Source organism: Lygodium microphyllum, chromosome 17 (assembly GCF_053477565.2).
Source record: "Lygodium microphyllum isolate KBCC chromosome 17, Lygodium_microphyllum_v1.1.10, whole genome shotgun sequence".
Taxonomy (NCBI): Eukaryota; Viridiplantae; Streptophyta; class Polypodiopsida; order Schizaeales; family Lygodiaceae; genus Lygodium; species Lygodium microphyllum.
Genome location: NC_141151.1, coordinates 2965823 through 2984388, shown reverse-complemented (window position 1 = coordinate 2984388; position 18566 = coordinate 2965823). Strand labels below are relative to the sequence as shown.

The 18566-nt window shown below is 40.4% G+C and overlaps 1 protein-coding gene across 4 annotated transcripts in view; it reads left to right on the top strand.

The window, feature by feature from the left end:
* Positions 1–18566, top strand: part of LOC148021512 (uncharacterized) — an 88075-nt gene that overhangs the window by 24290 nt on the left and 45219 nt on the right. For 3 of the 4 annotated variants that reach the window (XR_015694335.1, XM_087696913.1, XM_087696914.1), the window contains exons 2-8: positions 13127–13186; positions 13403–13442; positions 13592–13703; positions 15089–15158; positions 15259–15297; positions 15379–15465; positions 15557–15614. Coding sequence is in view for 3 of the 4 variants with exons in the window: in XM_087696913.1 (XP_087553039.1) it covers positions 13127–13186; positions 13403–13442; positions 13592–13703; positions 15089–15158; positions 15259–15297; positions 15379–15465; positions 15557–15614 (466 nt within the window). In the remaining variant the exon portion in view is untranslated. Of the gene's footprint in view, positions 1–13126; positions 13187–13402; positions 13443–13580; positions 13704–15088; positions 15159–15258; positions 15298–15378; positions 15466–15556; positions 15615–18566 lie in introns of those variants that run through there. The other variant, XM_087696915.1, reaches the window with a different exon arrangement.

Here is an 18566-nt window from a genome sequence, read left to right as displayed (position 1 = left end):
ACTGGAAGAAAAATCAAAGGTAGCACAACAAGTCAAATCTTAGGATGAGTATCCGATGTTTCCTTTCAGCCACGCCGTTCTGTTGAGGTGTCATCCTCACAGTGTATTGATGTGTGATACCATTCTCAAGCAAAAATGTCCCAAATGCATGAGACACGTATTTCCCCTCCCCTCTATCCATGTGAAGGGTTTGCTCTTTTAAACATGTTTTAGCCTCTAGCTTTGCAACCAAGTGTTTAAAGTGGATAAATATATCAGATTTTGCCTTAAGACCGTACATCCATGTATATTGAGAGTAGTTATCTATAAAGGTGATAAAATATAGATGATCCCCAAGAGCTCGTGTCTGCATAGTTTTCAGCCACCTGTGTTAGGTGTTCAAGGGAATTATCATGGGGCATTGCGGCCTGAAATGCACATTGACATCTATGGTGACATTGATACGTAGCTAGGAATACAAATTGGAATGTTTGGACAATTGGGAGGTCCTGTTGGGCATATGTTAAATGCAAATGCAGCAATGACATCACTTGGGCCACCATTTTTGCAGCCACTAGTGTATGATAACTTGACACTTTTGGGTAAAGTTAAAGACTACAACAAAGGTGGGGAAGCAATCAAATTTGCAACCTTTAATGGTAAGGAGGATAGATTGAAGGCTTTGACCTTCATTCGGTAATTTGATGTAGCCTACTTTGGGGGTAATTTTTTCGAGCATTCAAAAGTGCGCAAGGCAATTACTTTCTTAAAAGGTAATGCACTTTAGTGGTAGACAATCCTTTTGATGCAAGGCAAGGCACTAGCAACTTGGGTGCCTTTTAAACAGGTTTTCTCCTCTCAATGGCTCATAAACATTTTTGAAGTGGATGTGATGACAGCTTGGCACAAATTGGATGCAATCCATTGTGCTTATTTGGTAGAGTATACAAACAAATCTTGAGTAGCTTTGCTATCAATCAGCTTTTTCCGTGAGGGCACAATAATTGAGCAAATAGAGACGTATTGTTGTGGCCTACCCAAAGAAATATGCGATTATTGCACTAAGACAAAAGTGAATAGCATGGCACAATTGATTGAAAATTCAAATACAGCTCATGCATTTATGAAAGGCCATGTAATAGGATTTAGGGGTAGCAAAGATGCTTCAAAGGACAATGCTGAAAATAAGGGAAGCAAGTCCGAACTTTTGGGTAGTAAGTTTAAATCCTCAAAATAGAGTCAACAAGCTGAGAATTAGTCTAATTGATTATTTCAAAAAGGTAGACAAGGCAAAAGGGCATTTGGTATTGCTAAAAAAATTGTTGAAAAGAAGGAATTGTATGATGCAAAGAAATGCTATGTTTGTGAACAGCGGGGGCATATAGCATGTGAATGCCCAAAATGTAAATCTAAAAACCTAAATGCAAATGACAATAAGGATTAGATTTAGCCAGATTGGTATTTGATCTTGTTGGTGAGCAACGAAACATAGATGCTTTAGAGTTATGCTATGCATGGGGCAAAGTGAGGGATGAGCATGCTTTAGTTTTCTTTGATGCAAGTGCTTGTGCCAACTATATTTCTCTAGAATTAGCAGCTAAGTTGGGCAGTGGAGATGATGAGATGCATCCCATGGGTAAGGCTAGTTTGGCTTGTCGTGGACATACAGAGCTAGTCACCCCTATCATTGGAAACCGTATTCACTTGCAGTCATATGTGGACTGTGACGATTTTCACATTATGCCATTGGAGGGTTGCGATGTATTATTGGGTATTTCGTGGCGTCATAAGAGTGTATGCTATGATCGATGTATATAACAAGAAAATCACTCTCACTCACAAAGGAAGGCAACATGTTCTTGATGTAAAGTTAAAGGGAGAGTCAATTCCTCATATCCGCTTCAACTATTTTTTCAGTAATGAAAAATTATCTTTATGTGTACTTGGTTTTTACAAAAGATGTTAGTAAAGATGATGCTAAGTCTAAAGTTTTAATGCTGAATAATAAGGGGACAGAATTCTTAAATGAATACCAATATTGTTTTTTTGGCTCCTTATTTGGAGAATTACCACCTAAAAGACTAGAGGATCATTCTATTGATCTAGTACTTGGTAGCACACCTTTGAATAGGCCACAATTGGAATCCATATACCAAACACAAGAATGATGCATACAACCGTGAGTCATTGGCTGTGTGGGCACTAGCAGTGGCTCCTCTCTCCAATAGGAAGATGACTTGAAGAATAATGATAATTGAACAAGAGGAGAAGGAGCCACTAAATAAATAGGCACAAAATATGCGAAATATGGCAGCTGGTTAGCCAGCAATAAATGCCTAAATAATCACTAAGATGACCACCATAAAATGCCTAAATTACCGAGTAATATGAAGCATAGCTCAGACTCACACATGAGCTGACTAGATTGCTAACAGAGTGTTAATCTTAGTAGATGGAAAGCTTTTGTTGTTTTGCGTGATGCATGTGGGATCGACATTAGTGTAGTTCTATTGTAAGAAGGCCATGTTGTGGCATACGAGAGTAGAATTTTACAAGGTGTTGAGAAAACTTTGCAAGTTTATGTACGGAACCTTTCTGTCCCAGACATTAGTCTGATGCTCAGAGGCAAAACAGAAACCAACTGAAAATCGAGCCCCAATAGTTGCCCTGGGGAAGGTATAATTTGCTCAATCTTGCTCGATATCTAGGTATAGGTAAAAGTTTTTAATAAATTACTCAGATGTACATTACACATAACATCCAATGCAAGTAGTAACTTATCAATCCTTTTCAAATAGTATTTATTATTTAAACAAAAGGAAAAAAAATACAAATTTAATATGACCATGTTTCAAAATATAAGCGGTTGCATCAATCAAGCAATTACTCTAGTATTTAGCCTTTTGGTAAATGTTCCATACATCACTAGCTAAAATTACATGCTTTTACCAATGTGTGGCTAGTTACATGCAACTAGCCACACATTGGTAAAAGTATTACTTTTTAGATTGCTAGAATAATTTCTAAGTATTAATTTAATATATCTTTTCATATTTTGAAATTTTTTTTATTGACTATGAGAGAAATAACATGTAATTTCTTTATATCATTTTATGTCGGACAAATTAGATGTTCTACGAGATTTTTTTTAAAAAAAAACGAGTTAAAGAATTTAACTAATTATTTGTGCCTTAGTTTTTTCTTGCAAACTCATGTTTCATGCAAAATTGTTAACATCTAGAAATTTTTCCAATTATTGACGTGCATATGTGAATGTCATAATGATATTTGAATCATAAAAAAAGCGATAACAGATACACTCTATTTTTAGGTAACTCCTATGGTTTGTTTTAAATAAAAGCCAAATAATATATCCGTAAATAAACGCCAAATAAAATATCTATTAGTTCATTAATTGTAAGTTGGCTTAAGTATATATTTATGGTTATTTTAAAAATTTAGAAACTTATCTATTAAATAGGTGGATAATCTATTATTCCATAATTGTTTCCTAGGTATAATAAGATTTATTTGAGAAATTGCATATGAATACTTAGGTGAAAGAATACTTGGTTTTGGGTGTCAGAATGGATAGTGTCGTTGGTTGCCATTTTCTCTACATTAAGTGTCGGTGATGGACCTATCACATTGGAGGGCCCTGACTTGTTCGGAACATTGACCTTCTCATGTGGGGACATGATGGATGGAGAAAAAAAAGAAGCGGATAGGGTGGGATCAAGAAGGCAGGTAGGATGAGATAAGAGATGATGGATGAAGATAAAAGAGGGCAGGTAGGATGAGATAAGATACTCGAGGATGCAGTAGGTATCAAAGGCAAAAGTTGTCTATGCCAGTTGGGCTTTGATGGTCAATTGGTGTCAATTAATTAATGCTAGTCTAAGGGTCAACGGAGGTTGGAGACCACTCCAAGTTGCAAATGGCCTAGTCAATTTAATTATGGATGTGCACATTTAAATTTGGGCAGGGTCAGAAGGGCTGAAATTAATTTTCAGAATTATTTAATTTTGAAATTTAGTTTAATGGCTGGATAATTCTGAAAATTGGGTTTAGAAGGTTGTCACTTGGCAAAAGTACCTAGGTAAAGTGAGAAAATGTTTTTGGAGCTTAGTCTCAACCATATAAGTTTTCAGCTGGAGGAGGAGAGAGAGAAGGCTACTGGTCCATTTCCTGAGCAGAAAACAGCAGATTACAGCAGGTGACAGCCATCTGAAGCCATGAATATGCAGGCCATACTAGGAGAAGGTCCATCAGGGGCTGGCGACATTGTCAGCTGGCTGGTGATAGCATTCTGGTGCTCTCAAGCTGCAAATGACTACTTTTCTTACTGGTTGAAACAGGTAGCAAGCAGATTAGAGGGTTTCTTCGCAAGAAACCTTGGAATACTCTCTCTCGCTCTCTCTCTTTGTGGCATTCTCTCACCTCCTTCAGTCAATTCTCAGTAGATCTCAGCTTATCTCAGCCATTTGGAGTAGATCTCAGCTAGTTTTGATGGACAACAAAGGGAATTCTGCTGTAAACCCTAAATTTTTGCAGAAATTAGGGCTTAGCAGCCACCTTCGGACTTGTGCCATCAGTAGAAGGCATCATACATTGAATTCAGCACCTGAAATTTGTAGAATTATCAAGGAATTTAGATGCCAGCCCGTCCATTGTAAATTTAGGGTAGCATTTGGCCTGTTGGAGTCCCATTAGAGCAAGTCCTAAGTGAAAATTGAGGGGTAAATTGCCCAATTTGTTTAATGATTGTTGGAGTAGGAGATTGTGAAATCTCGGCTTGTAATCAATCCATTAACAATAGAGATTGTGAAATCTCGGCTTGTAATCAATCCATTAACAATTGAAGATTAAAAAAAAAACCTAAAAGGGGTGCCAGTTTTGGGGCCAATAGAATGTCCATTGTCCAAAATTTTTGAAGGTAAAGTGTGTATTTCAATTTATGTTTATTTTTTGATTGCAATAATTAAGTGCTTGATAAGAAAATTACCACCCTATCCAAGACGGAAGATTGGTTCTATCTCTCTCTGTCTCTTTTCTCTCTCTCTTCTTATTATAAAAAAATGGAGTGATAGTCGTCAAATTATCGAATGTGGAGGGGGGGGGGTTGTTTTGGGTAAGAGGGATAAGAAAAAATATTAATTATGGGATGGGTATTTTTCTAGTGGGGGGGGGGGGGGGTGGTTTGGGTTAAGAATAAAAAATATTAATTATGGGATGGGTGTTTTTCCAATGGGGGTGGGGGGGGGGGGGGGTGGGGAGGCACATGTTGTTAGAGAGTTATTGGAGCGGGGAAGGGAGAATGAGAGAAATGAAGTGATGGTGATGGAGATGGTGATTAGGGAGAGAGAGGTGGCGGAGGGGAAGATGGCGATGATGATTGGGGGGGGTTTGAGGTGGTGGTTGGTGGTTATCGGCGAGGCCAAAACAATGCCTCTTTCCTCCCCCGCTTTATTATCTTTCTTTCCTTCCATTATTCTAACCTTTATAAGGTGATAACTTATAAAGTTCAAAATTTTTTTTTTCTTGGGGGGGGTGTGATTTCTGTACAAGATTTGGAGTGAAGTTTTGTGCACCGAATGACTCATATGCCACGTGAAGAGAGGAGTTATTGTACAAATTTTGAAGGGGGGGGGGGAGGGGATGAGTCATGCAGAGAAAACAATTTAATATCCATTATCGGTAATGGGGCCATTATAAGGGAAGCGTGTTACATGTGCAAAGAACAACAATTATGATGTATGTGGCATTGTTTCAATCATGATTATTTTTGCAAATGGTCTAGATTTCATGCTTTAGGATGTTTTATTTGCATCTAGTATCACAAAAAATTTGTTGTCTATATCTGGTGTTAATAAGTATGGCTTTTAGGTCATCTTTGAAGATGTCAAATGCATTGTCAAAGATAGAGAGATGGATTATGCACTTAGGCTATTCGACACCATGTATAAGGGTCTCATTTTATTGGATATGTGTGATAGATGGTCTCATGATGCTCTAGCAGTTAAAACTCTTTCACCCACAATAGAGAATGCGGAGTTGTGGCATACACATTATGGACATATGAGTTTTGGCAGTTTGATGACCCTCTAGTGATGCCAGATGGTAGATGCATTGCCTCTAGTGGAGACCCCACCTCCGGATGCATGTGAGGATGTATTTTGGGCAAATTGCATAGGTTTGCTTTCAAGAAGGATGGTGTAGTGCATATTGTTTGGAAAATGCTTCTTATTCACTCTGATGTTCGTGGTCCCATGAGGACACGTGCACTAGCAATTGAGTGTCGGAGACTGACGTCCACCGGAGAGGGATCCCAAGTAATGTGATCACTGGTTGGAGATAAGAGAGTGCTGAATAATGAAAGGCAGCAGGGTGATCATCAAACATAGAGGCTGGAATCTAGTAAATGTAGTAGTATACCACTAGAGAAGGTTGAAAATTGGTCACCCGAGGCATAGAATTGTCAGGCGACAATAGGAGAGGTGTGTGTGGATATGGGCAGCTTGTTGGACAGCAAAAATGTAGGTACTGCAGTAGTTGCCTGGTGGGAGAGATGACAGTAGCTTGTGGCCTGGCACCAAAATCTATTTTTCTTAGCAATTTGTTGCCAAAGGGGTCATGTTTCTTTGGTTCTGTGAGAGAAAGGGGGACTCGCTCTTGTTTGGGATTGCCTTTGCATTGTGCGAGTTCTTACCACAATTGGTTTTTCCTTTCGAAGAAGAGGCAACCAACCCTCGCCCCTATGAATGTATGTGTGGAGGGCTATCTATGGACTTGATTATACAGCCTCGCATAATGCAAGAAATGGCATGCAAACTTGTAGAAGGTCGGCAATCTAGATAGTGAGATAATGTGCTAGATAAAATGGAAATATTTGTCGGGCAACTTGTTCAAGAAGAATGTGACCTAATTATCATTTGACTTTGGGGAGCTAGTAGTGGCAAATTCGATGAGCACTCTTAAAGCTCAAAATTAAGATTGATACATTGAGTGCGATCTTGTGTTGCATAGTGGTCAATGAGATGACTCCAACACTCAGATGTGAGGGGAAAATGGTGTAACTAAGAGTGGAATTCACTAACTCAACATTGGTCGTGGCCACGGTTGTTAGGTACGAAAGGTATGATACAATAAAATACAGTACCAAATGGTACCTTATGATTTTATAAGGTACGGTACGATATTAGTATGAATTTTTTTAAACTCAATTAAAAAAAAATGATAAGACACATGTTTAAAGTGAAAATAAGCTACAACAACACCATTAGAAAATGAGATCAATGATCATATATGATACTGTATACATCAATGATCATACAACTGTCATAGGAGTCAGGACTCCAGAAACAGGAGTAGAATATCCTTGAACTTATCCATTGGTGATTGATCATGCTTATACTTCATCACATTGGCATTGCAAGGGGGTGTTAGAATTTTCCAATTTTGGGCAATGCCCACGTAATTTGTGTGGTGTGGACACTTATTAAATTATCAATGTAGTGTGTGTCCACCTAGTGACTTAAGATATTAAAGTAGTGAAACTATTGTCTAGAGTAAGTAAACCTAACTCTAGTTAGTTAGTGGAAGGTTGGTTAGGTCAACCTATGACCTAAACGGGAGTTCTACTTTCAGTCTATCTTTCAATTCAGCAAGTACACTCTACTCTCTTGCTTTAGCTCACTCATTGTCACTGTCTCTTGTTTCTCTCTCCTCCATAGGTGGTGCATTTCTCACAGATCTGAAGGGATTTTGTTAGCTTTATTTATCCTTGAGTGTGAACACACGTTGTTGTGTGTAAAAGTACATGTTTAGGTGTGAACACCTTTTACACCGCTTAGCATTAAATAAGGGTTAAAGATGTAGGTGGATACCTCAGCCTATATATTTAGGCTCTATCACTTGTGCTTTCAACTCACTTATCCCACATATCTTACTATTAATCTATCTTTCAGTTTGTGTGTCTGTGCAAGAGTCCTTGAGAGTGTCCCCTCATCCACTACCAGTGGCAGCCGACCGTGCCTACCTACAATTTACCATCAGTTCCAAACATGATATGATTTCTCTAGTGAGTAGCCACTCGAGATTCCTCAAATACCACTTCACCATATTGATAGAAAGTGCCTACTTGAACCATCTTTATTGGAGCTTGTAGGAGATGGATCGCCACATGCCCTTGGAGGATTTTACGATACATCTTGTTCGAGCACTTCACACTTGAGCTGTCATGTATTTTTCCCACATACACACCCGTACCACATCCCCAAGCAAGAATGTTCCATAGAATAGTTGGTATGACGAGGGGTGCAAGAAAACTTGACTTCGTTTCTAGCAAGGCGAAGCACGAGGGACCTACACACACAACTAGACACGCTCGATCTTTTTGCCGCTTAGTGCGGCGCAAGAAGAGGGCATTTCTATCCAGATTGGAGCATGAATTTTATAAGCTATTCTTGGGATAGGATTGCAAGGAGGCGTGAAAGGCATTCTAGGAGCCTCGAGCCCATGCACCCATCACCTCCCTAGATATGTGGCATGCATATGCTATCTCATTATACTAGGTACATGGGCAACTCCCATTGCCCCGCGACCATCAGAGGACAGGCCCACGCCATCCACTTTCTTTAGCACAGTGAGGGAGTGTGACATGATGGACTAGTAGCAGAGCACCTATCACATGCTGGAGATATCCTAGCACCCCTTCTAGCCCACCTATTCAATAGGGCCCTATGTGAAGGCCTCCTTGCTAGTTGGTCAACTAATAGTAAATACTATAGTACCAATCTTGAAAGTTGGAGACCCCATGGTTCATACAAACTATAAGATGGTCATGGTTGGCCACGTGTTAGCCAAGCTTTATGGATCGATACTAGAGCATGAGCTGAGCAAATTGGCAAAGAAGCACCACCATCGGGCATGTGAATAAATAGGGTCTAGGAGGGGTTACTCCACTCTTAATCATATCCTCACACACCAAGTCATCATCGAGAAGAGCAAGGCATAGGGGAGTGGGTATACTGCTGCTTTGTGGATTTCATAAGGCCTTTGACATAGTACCATGCACTAGGCTCATGCAAAGGCTACATGAGCTAGAGGTCTTGATGGAGATGAGATGGGGGATACTAGCACTATACGTGTTTGTTATAGGATGAGTATGAGCACTAAGAGAGCTGTTGGAGGAGATCATTAGCACCATTGAGGTGAAATAGGGATGCCCACTCTCACCTACTCTTTTTGGCCTTCATATTGATGAGAGATTAGACTACATTAATGGACTTGGAGGGGAGGGAGTTGGACTAGGGGGGCATTGATACCTAACGCCATCTAGATGCACTACAAGCCTTCTATCAAGATAGGGATTTCACAGTGAACCTTGGCAAAACCAAGGTTATGGTGTCGAATACTGCCTCCTAGTGGATTCGATGGTTAGTACCCCATTTCACATATGGAGAAGAGATAGTGGAGGTGATCCAGAGATATGCTTACTTGGGGATTACTTTTTCAAGGCTAAGTTTCACTTTGAGGAGAGCAATAGAGGATAGATTGACATGAGGCTATGTAGCTCTACAGTCGATGGAGAGCTAGTGTGCATGCATATAGTTTCAAGAGCCTCGGATGAAGCTCTGGCTATTTGACACTTTGGTCACATGAGCACTTCTATATGGGGCCCCCATATGGGGATGAAGCCAATACCACACGAGGAGAGCTACATAGGATCAGCCATTACTCGAGGGTAGGAGATATATGAGGGGTGGGAGCAGGAGAGACCCCTGTTATTGACGATTTCATGGATGATTCGAAGTAAACCCTCCGTACCTCATGAGATTATTAGAGCAGAGATTGGAGTAGCACCCATAGTGGCAGAGGCCCTCTTCCAAATGATGACTTTCTTGCATAGGCTCTGGACCTTTCCGAGACTGGCTTGCACTAGAGTTGTCTAGACAACTAGCATTATAGGGGATACTGAGTGCTGGTATGCCTGGATAGAGGCATGTTTATAGTTACATGGACCCATTTCACATACGGAGAGGAGATAGTGGTGGTGGTCCAGAGAGATGTTTATTTGGGGATTACTTTTGCAAGGCCAGGATTCACTTTGAGGAGAGTAGCAGAAGATAGATTGACACGAGGCTATGTGGCTCTATGGTTGATGGAGAGCCAATGAGCATGCATACAGTTTTAGGAGCCTTGGATGAAGCTTTGGCTATTCTACACTTTGGTCACATTGGCACTTTTGTATGGACCCCCCATACAAGGATTGAGTTGCTACCACACGAGGAGAGCTACATAGGATTAGCCATTACCTTGGGGAGAGGAGATATATTAGGGGTTGGAGTAGGTGGAGAGACCCTTAATGTTGATGATTTCATGGATGATTCGAAGTAAACCCTCAGTACTGCATGAGATTATTAGAGCAGAGATGGGAGTACTGCCCATAGTGGCCGAGGCCCTCTTTTAGATGGTGACTTTTCTACATAAGTTTTGGACCTTGCCAAGATAAGAGATACTCCTAGCTCGCACTAGAGTCGTCTAGACAACTAGCATTACAGGGGGATATTGAGTGTTAATATGCGTGGACAGAGGCATCTTTACAGTTACATGGATTACACATGGATCACCTCCCACCACTACAATATAGCTTGGATTGCCCTCACGTGGAACTCAGTTGAGAGGAGCTGAACCGCATCATCAAGATGGACATTATTTAGATACACATAGCCATGACATGGGTGACACCTACTGGGGATTTGGGGATGAACATGGCTTTCTATCAGAAGCATCTTTTACATATATCACTTGGATGGCTTTGTTGTCCACTCAAGATACGTGGATGTACAATGCACCATTGGATAGCTCCGTTATCCTCACACCAGCATCGGATTGAGACGGGTGGATACGGCGTAGACCTCCTTCCCCTAGAGGATAGGATTTGCCAGCTTTGTTAGCTTGAGCCAGAGACGGAGGAGCACTACTTATGCAAATTCCCAATGTACTACGAGATTCGAGGGTGCTTCCATTGCTTGTTTAGAAAGGGAGGCTCATAAATTTCTTGGATCAAAGATGTCTCGGGCTCTTCTTACTTGAGCTGCGTGCCATAGAGAGCACCTCTTACGAACTTAGCAGCAGGCACACAGAGCCACACACTAGCGTGCACTCACGGAGTTTTGCAAAGCATCGACTATTCCCCCCACTATAGAGTCCTCATTGGTTTGATGGATATCCCCACCATGGGGGAGCACCCTAGACATAGCCATAGAGAGCTGCACAGCTTGTCACCCACACCCAGCTTGTCCATGCCCTTGCAAGAGGCATCATCTGCACATATAGAGGTTATTACCTTGCCACTTTAACCTCTCTATGCAAGATAGATCCATGAGAGACATCTCGGGATGAGTGCCTCTTGAGCAGCTCCACATTGTATTTGGCTAAGACATCATTTTGTACTCATCAGCTATGTATTGTTCTGTGTTTATTCTCCATTTAGTTAGTATAACATTAGATGACAGATTTTTTGGGACATGGGAGATTCCTAGACTTCTCAAATGTAACATTTTGGTCTCATAGGATGATTTGGCATTTTGTAGACATTAACATAACTTTCTCTCTCTCTCTCTCTCTCGTTACAAATGCCTTTCCTTGACTCCTCTTTGTGATGCTACTGATGCATTGTTTTTGCTGCTTGTCTTTTTTGTCGCTTTGCAATCTGCTTCCTTTGGTAAAACACTAACTAAGCTTTCTGCACACTCCTTTTTTTTAAATTTCTTTTCATTTCACATTTGATATCTTGTGATTTGACTTGGGATGCCAAAACTTTGCTACCAGTTTCCAGCATGGAATGGAGTTGTGTTTTGAAATTGTCCATCTCATAAGAAGTATTGAAAGACGGCCACTTCCTCTTCTTTCTTGCAATGAAGTTAACACATTCCTCTTGGCCTTTGTTGGTGGTCAAACTTTGTTTTGTTTGTTAGCAGATTGGTCAGTTCATGTGTGAGTCTGTGCATGTTCTAGTGGGGTGGGCATTTCCTTTCAATTGTGATGAGATTTGCCTACTTGAGCTGTCTGATTATTTTATTCATTTCCAGCTGGCTGACTGCATTTATGGCTGGCCAACTTGTTCATGATTTTGGCCTATTAATTAGGCCAAGAGCTCCCTCCGCTTGACACATCATCTTGTATACTTCTACAGTAGGTTCCGTTGGAGAGAGGGAGCCGGTGCCAGTGCCCACACAACCAGTGACTCACATTGTTTCTGTACTGTCTCATGTCTTGGCATATGGATTCCATGTCCAGAGCATTTCTTTCCATCAGGGGGTTCCTTGTGCAGTGTTCTTTTCTTCACAATGTTTCTGTTTTCTCCTCTTTTGTGTTACGCAGTCTATGACAGCAGTTTCCTACGCTTCTATCCCTGCATCCACTTCTGACATTGTCGGCTTCATCTCTAATGTTACCCATCTTTTTGAGCCTTCTTCTTGACAGTCAAGCCACTATATCGAGAGCTGCTTTTAAATTGGTTGCTTCTGTGTCCTCATACTCATTTGGGTTGGCTTTATTTGCAGCAGTGTATACATTGCATGTGGGATGCCATGGGCTTGCCACATGACATCTTCCCACCTCCTCTTTTTGACTCTTCAGCTTGTGCACTTAGGGATCAATAATCTCAACAGCTCCATTTGGTGATATCTGCAAAATTTCAATCTTGGAACACAACTCACCACATGGCTAGTAATGTACATAGGTGGCTTGCCCTCCGTATACTTGAGGCATCCACTCTAATGATCAGCTCCTGAATTGATAATCCAAGTATGATTCTTATAGATTAATGTTTTTTCAGGCATTATTGGCTTATATTTTGAAGCTGTTTGTGGCAAGATTGTTTTCAATCTGCTTTTCAAAATGCAAAATAACTTTCAATGGTACAACAACTTTGAGTGCAGTCAGAAACATTACATTTCCCAAGTGTGTCAGTTGTAATATTTTCAAGATAGTATGCAGAGGTTGCTTCTTTGCAGCAAACACCGGTGTGCTGACTATTTCAATGTTTATCTTTACTAGTCAAGGTCATGATGATGGTTTGAAGCGTAGATGTGTCTCAATGGTTGTACGGTATCTTATTAACATAGTAAACGTTTGACAGAGTCCTCAAGCCGGCTTTATTCCATTCCAAATTCTTGGAGGAGAAGCACAAATTGTCCAGGTTGTATGCCATGTCTGGTATTTATGGCTAAATTTTGTTTGTTTGTTAGTGTAGTGAAATAACATTTTAAGGATTGTAGGTTTGTGAAATGACTGCTCTGTCAACATTGTTACTTAGGGTGAATGTCCTTACCTTGTGTTGTCATTCATAACGTGGGAACTAAAGATTTTTCTGCCTTCAATCACCGTCTGATTTGAATGACTCCTTTGATGGCAGATAATGTTGAAGCCCCAGGATAAGATCCTTGCCAAGCCAGGCAAGTATATTAATTAAGTGTTTGTGAATGTTGGCTTTCCTGCTGATTTTCCCCTAAATGAACTGAGATTATAGACCCAAATGTAAGATATGCATGCAATGTGTAATTCAGTGACATAATTTTGTAACTGTTCCTCAGCCTTTGTGTAGGCTCAATGTGTTACATGTCCGTTTCAATTCAAATGGAGAATATTTTACCTCCTGAGCATGCTGGAGGAAATGCATGGCAGTGGCTGCTCAGAAGGAACTTATCTACAACAGTGTAAGCAGTGCAGAAAAGGCTAAAATGAAATAAAGTCCTTTGAAGATTAGAAATTTGGTTTGCCATATGACAACGATGGTGTAATACACATTTCTGTTAAAGTCCCAATGCCAAAGTGTATAGCTTCACTGCAAGAACTGTATGCATACACCATGGGTTTTCAGTTGAAATGGAGAATATTTACCTCCTGAGCATGCTGTAGGAAATGCATGGCAGTGGCTGCTTGGAAGGAACTTATCTACTACAGTGTAAGCAGTGTAGAAAAGACTAGAAAATATAAAAATAATGTTCATTGAAGATTGGAAATTTGGTTTGCCTTAAGACAATGATAGAGTACTACAGGATTTCTGTAAGTCGCAAGTCTGAATGTATAGCTTCACTACAAGAACTGTATGCATACATCATGGGTTATGGGTAAATATTCAACCTGCTTTTAAATTGCATATCTGTGTTTGAACTTTGAAGTTCCTCCTTGTCAGAGCTAGAGGTGCATTACAACGATGTGGTTTGCATCATTAGGCATTTCTCTCTGTTTATGATATTCAGGTGTGCTGTGATCAGTGAGGTGCTGAGAATATCTGTTGTAAATGAAGAGTAATTTCTAGGTGCATTTCGTGGATTTTGGGCAATATCTATTTGTATACATATTTGCAATTACTACTCGATTTCTTTGATGAAACTTTCTGGCACAAATCTATCTTTGACCTTGTAGATTTTCTAGATCATAGCAGCATTGATTAATATTTATTTATAGAAAATCCTATTGAAGTTGTACTTAACACAATCCTGTACTGTTCTATATTTGAATTTTTGCAATTCTAATCATATCTACACATGGAGCTTCTGGAGTTGTTCAAAGCTTGTAACATCAACAAACATGTCAATCTTCGAATAACATTTTCTTCATATGATCAATTGACTTCTCTTTTTAATTGCATAAATTCCAAAAGAAAACTGCTGTCATTTTCAGTCTGTAAACTTCAAAAAATGATGTTAGGAATGGCCCATGTAAGTATTGACACAGATTTCATTGGGCGTGATTTGATTTGTTAGACATCTGAATGATTTCCATACACTCCAAAATATGGCAGTTTTCAGTTTTGGCTTGTTGTTTCAATACCTGTGTTTTTGCATTTGATTTGCCTGAAAAAGAGTTTTTTCTGTGAAACTTATTTTTTTGTTGTTGGCAAATTTACGGTAGAGCTATGTCATGGCTTGTCTTTGAACATGCTTTAATAGCTGCAGTATTAAAGCCTGGTTGCATACTACATGCAGGGCTAGAAATGTGAGCTACATCTAGATCTAGTTGGTGGTGAATTGGGGTGTATCAGGACTCAAATTTCCATCACCTGCTACTACATCTTATTATCTTGTTTGATTGGCAGATTTGTCAATCTCGGAAGTCAAGATGGATATATTGGCATTTCAGCACCTTCTCTAGCCAGAATCTTACCGGTTTGTTTTTGATTACGCATTCGGCATGCTATTTGTCTTGCTAGCCCTTGAATTCAACATGCGGAGTCACTGTAGCTTTTGGATCATCCTGAATATGTAGGTTGATTTGGCTAAATTTGGTGGAGAGATAATCTGTCAGGTGATACTCTATTTCTTTCTATTTCTACAGTAGAAGCTGCAAGCTTGCTTAAATTTTTCTTTTTTTTGCATCAATTTTCAGCCGGATGCATATTTGTGCTCTACAAGTGATGTTTCATTGGTACCTACAGTCACACGTAGGCCACGGCCAGGATTATTCAATGGTGAAGTAAGTTTATTTTAATCTGAAACTTATTGGCATTTGTATTGGGAAGAGGTTAATGTGACTCTCTTTTTTCTGCATATTTGGCCTCTATCAGGTTCTCACACACAAGCTGGTTGGTCAGGGCCTTGCTTTTATTACAGTTGGCGGGTCTAGTAGGTTTTTACCTTGCCCAGTTCTAACATAGTTTAGTAATGTTTCCAATGGAAAAATTGTTCTTAAATTCCATCAAAGAGAATGCTTTATTGGTGTGTCTTCAATCATCAAAAATATGGGAGCTTGATATTCTTATTCTCGAAGTTACAGACCTGCTATTATCCTGTGCACCAGCTGGTTTCTCCATTCCTTCATGTCTGCCCCTCTTTTAAATTTCATCAGGTGCATGTTGAGATGCATGACCTGGGGATACTCCTTTGATAGTCATTAACAATAACATAGTGCAAACACATCCTGAATGCTACATCATCAGCCATAATTTCACCCTTGAATCTTTTCATAATCCTTGGATGCACATGTTAAAACTTTCAAGATAGCAAGTATTAAAGCCCAAGTAATCTTTTTGTGGAGAGCTTACCTTGAAAATCCTTGCATGCATTGTCTAAAGTTGAAATCTCCTTTGCATCTGGTATCATTTTCTGTAACCCTATCTTAAAAGCAGACAAAGTTTTCAAAGTGGGTATTTTGAAGTACTTGTTTGTTCATGTTGGGATTCTTGAACTTGTTTTTGGCTTGCTAATCTGCTATGGTACTTGGCCAAATACACATGGGGCTGCCAAATCCATGTGAACAAGCTCTTTTTTTTTGGGGGGGGCGGCTTTGCAGGTTTGCCTTTAAGGAAAAAGCTCACAATGCTACTTGCCCTATAAGCAACTAGGACAAGGTGCTGAAGGATTCACCAACCTCTCCAGTAGTTGGTTTCAGTTGCCCTTCTACAAGGTGTCATAATGAAGGTGTCCATAGCATGCATGCAAAAGCGCACCCAAATCTGTCAAAGCCCAAGCAATAGGGTTTGATTTATGGGTTTGGACAATCCACTGTCCACTCCAAAATGGATTGCATTAATGTCTTCAATTGTTACCTCCTTGCTAAGAGTCCAAAGTGTGAAGAAATGCTTCAAACGCAAAAAGCACAAAACCAATCTTACAACAAAGCATAGAATGATAAACACAGAACATAGTTGGGGTTAGGGTTAGAGTAACTCAGAGGCAGTGAACACAATGAATAATGGATATACAATGCCTACAGCAAACACACTATATAGTGAATACTAGACCAACTCTCGTATCTCAGGAATCAAGGTAGAGGTTATGTGCTGTAGACTCTAGAGTGTGTCGTACTCCAAATAGATCCTAGATCACAACACAGGCAGCCTTTGTGTGTAGAACTCCAGCAAACACAGCCTAGGAAGGCTAAATCTGATGTAGACGGCAGTGTAGGAGAGAGAAAGACTAAAAACGCAGGTACTTGAGGAGAGAGAAAATGTGAACGACATCTATTAGGTGCAACCGCAGCAGACAGAGGTGAGAATGTCAAGGCGGCATCTAGAAACTGAAAACGCAGCATTTAGAGAGAGAAGATCAAGATGATAGTTCCAAGCTGATGGCGACAACACCAAATGTTGACATCAGCATCAAACGCAGCAGTAAACTGTAGGCGACAGCTGCAAATAGGAGGTGAAAAATGAAATTAGGCGCCAATGGTAGCAGATGGCCGGGGGAAGCTCTGACTGTGATGTCCTTCGCGAACGGGGTGATGGCGACAACATCGGATTTTGATGCCAGCATCAAACACAAGAGCAAGCTATAGGCAACAACTCCAAGGTACCAGGCAATAGTTGCAAACTGGAGGCGAAGGTTAGAATCAGGCTCCAAATGGTAGTAGATGGCTGGGAGAAGCTCTGACCGGAATGTCTTTCGTGAACGGGGTGTGGGAAGTAGAGATGTGGCTCTTGAAACCTAAAAAAACGAGATTAAGGGAGAGTGGTAGGATGTATGCCTATTTATAGAAAGTTTGGGGCACACAAGTTAGGGTTTTGCATGTGGGATGGAATAACTCTCTAGGATCGCATTTCTTTTTAAAATAAGAAGGTTTCTTCATTAATTAAGCATGTTTTAGGGCTGTCTAAGTTGGACTAATGTATTTTTAGCGCAACACCCCCTCTCAGGCCCAAAATTGAGGCATGAGAAATATGCCCTTGATATATATTTTCTTTTACCCCAAGGCATCCCACTCCAAAGTAGCTAGGGCATCGGATAAAAGGTGTACGTCGGCTATCAAGTGACCTACCAAGACTATAGAGGTGATGGTTATCTTACGAAGGGAGCCCAAGTGATCACCCCAAAGAGGCTAGGGCTCGGACCAAGGGTGCTCATCGACTGCCTAGGGACCTACTAAGCATGAGGTGGGTTGTAACGAGTGCACCTCTGTAGGCACCTCATCAGGAGGCAACTCACAGATGTGAACGAGACTTGTATCCGATGTTTCTAAAGAGACAATGTAAGCCTTTGTAGACTAGTTAGACAAACCCTCTAGAGTTGAGTAGTTCAACGACTGCGATGATTGACCGGTGGCAATGTGGGTTTGGCCTTGCCATTGCCCCTGCTAAGGATTGCCACCACCCTGCTTCCCTTGTTGGGGGTTACTCGATTGGGGTGTGGGCCCTGTGGGTTTGATTCTTGGATTTTGGTTGTATGCCTCTTGTCTTAGATCAACACTTGTCGTCATAATGTTCAGCCTTTTGACAATATTGACAATAACTATTCTTTTTAGGTACATTCTATTGTTTAGGTTTAAGTGTAGATTGATTGGTTCCTTGGGATTCACTAGCCTTGTTGTGATTTTGATTTGAGTTTAGTGTGTCCTTGTCTTGTTGTCCCCTCTGAGAAGATACAACTAGAGTCCTCTCTATCGAGGACATGTTATGAAATTAATCAAACAACCGTGCGTATCGCAATAGTTGACACTCAAACTCATAAAATGTGGGCATTTGTGGCTGTGAAATCACGTGCTGCACAAAATAAAAATATTTTTGTGGCATCTTGTCAAGGAACAGGGTAACTTGATTGTTAGAGGACTTAGAAGCCCAAGTGGTTGAGAACTTGGCGAGG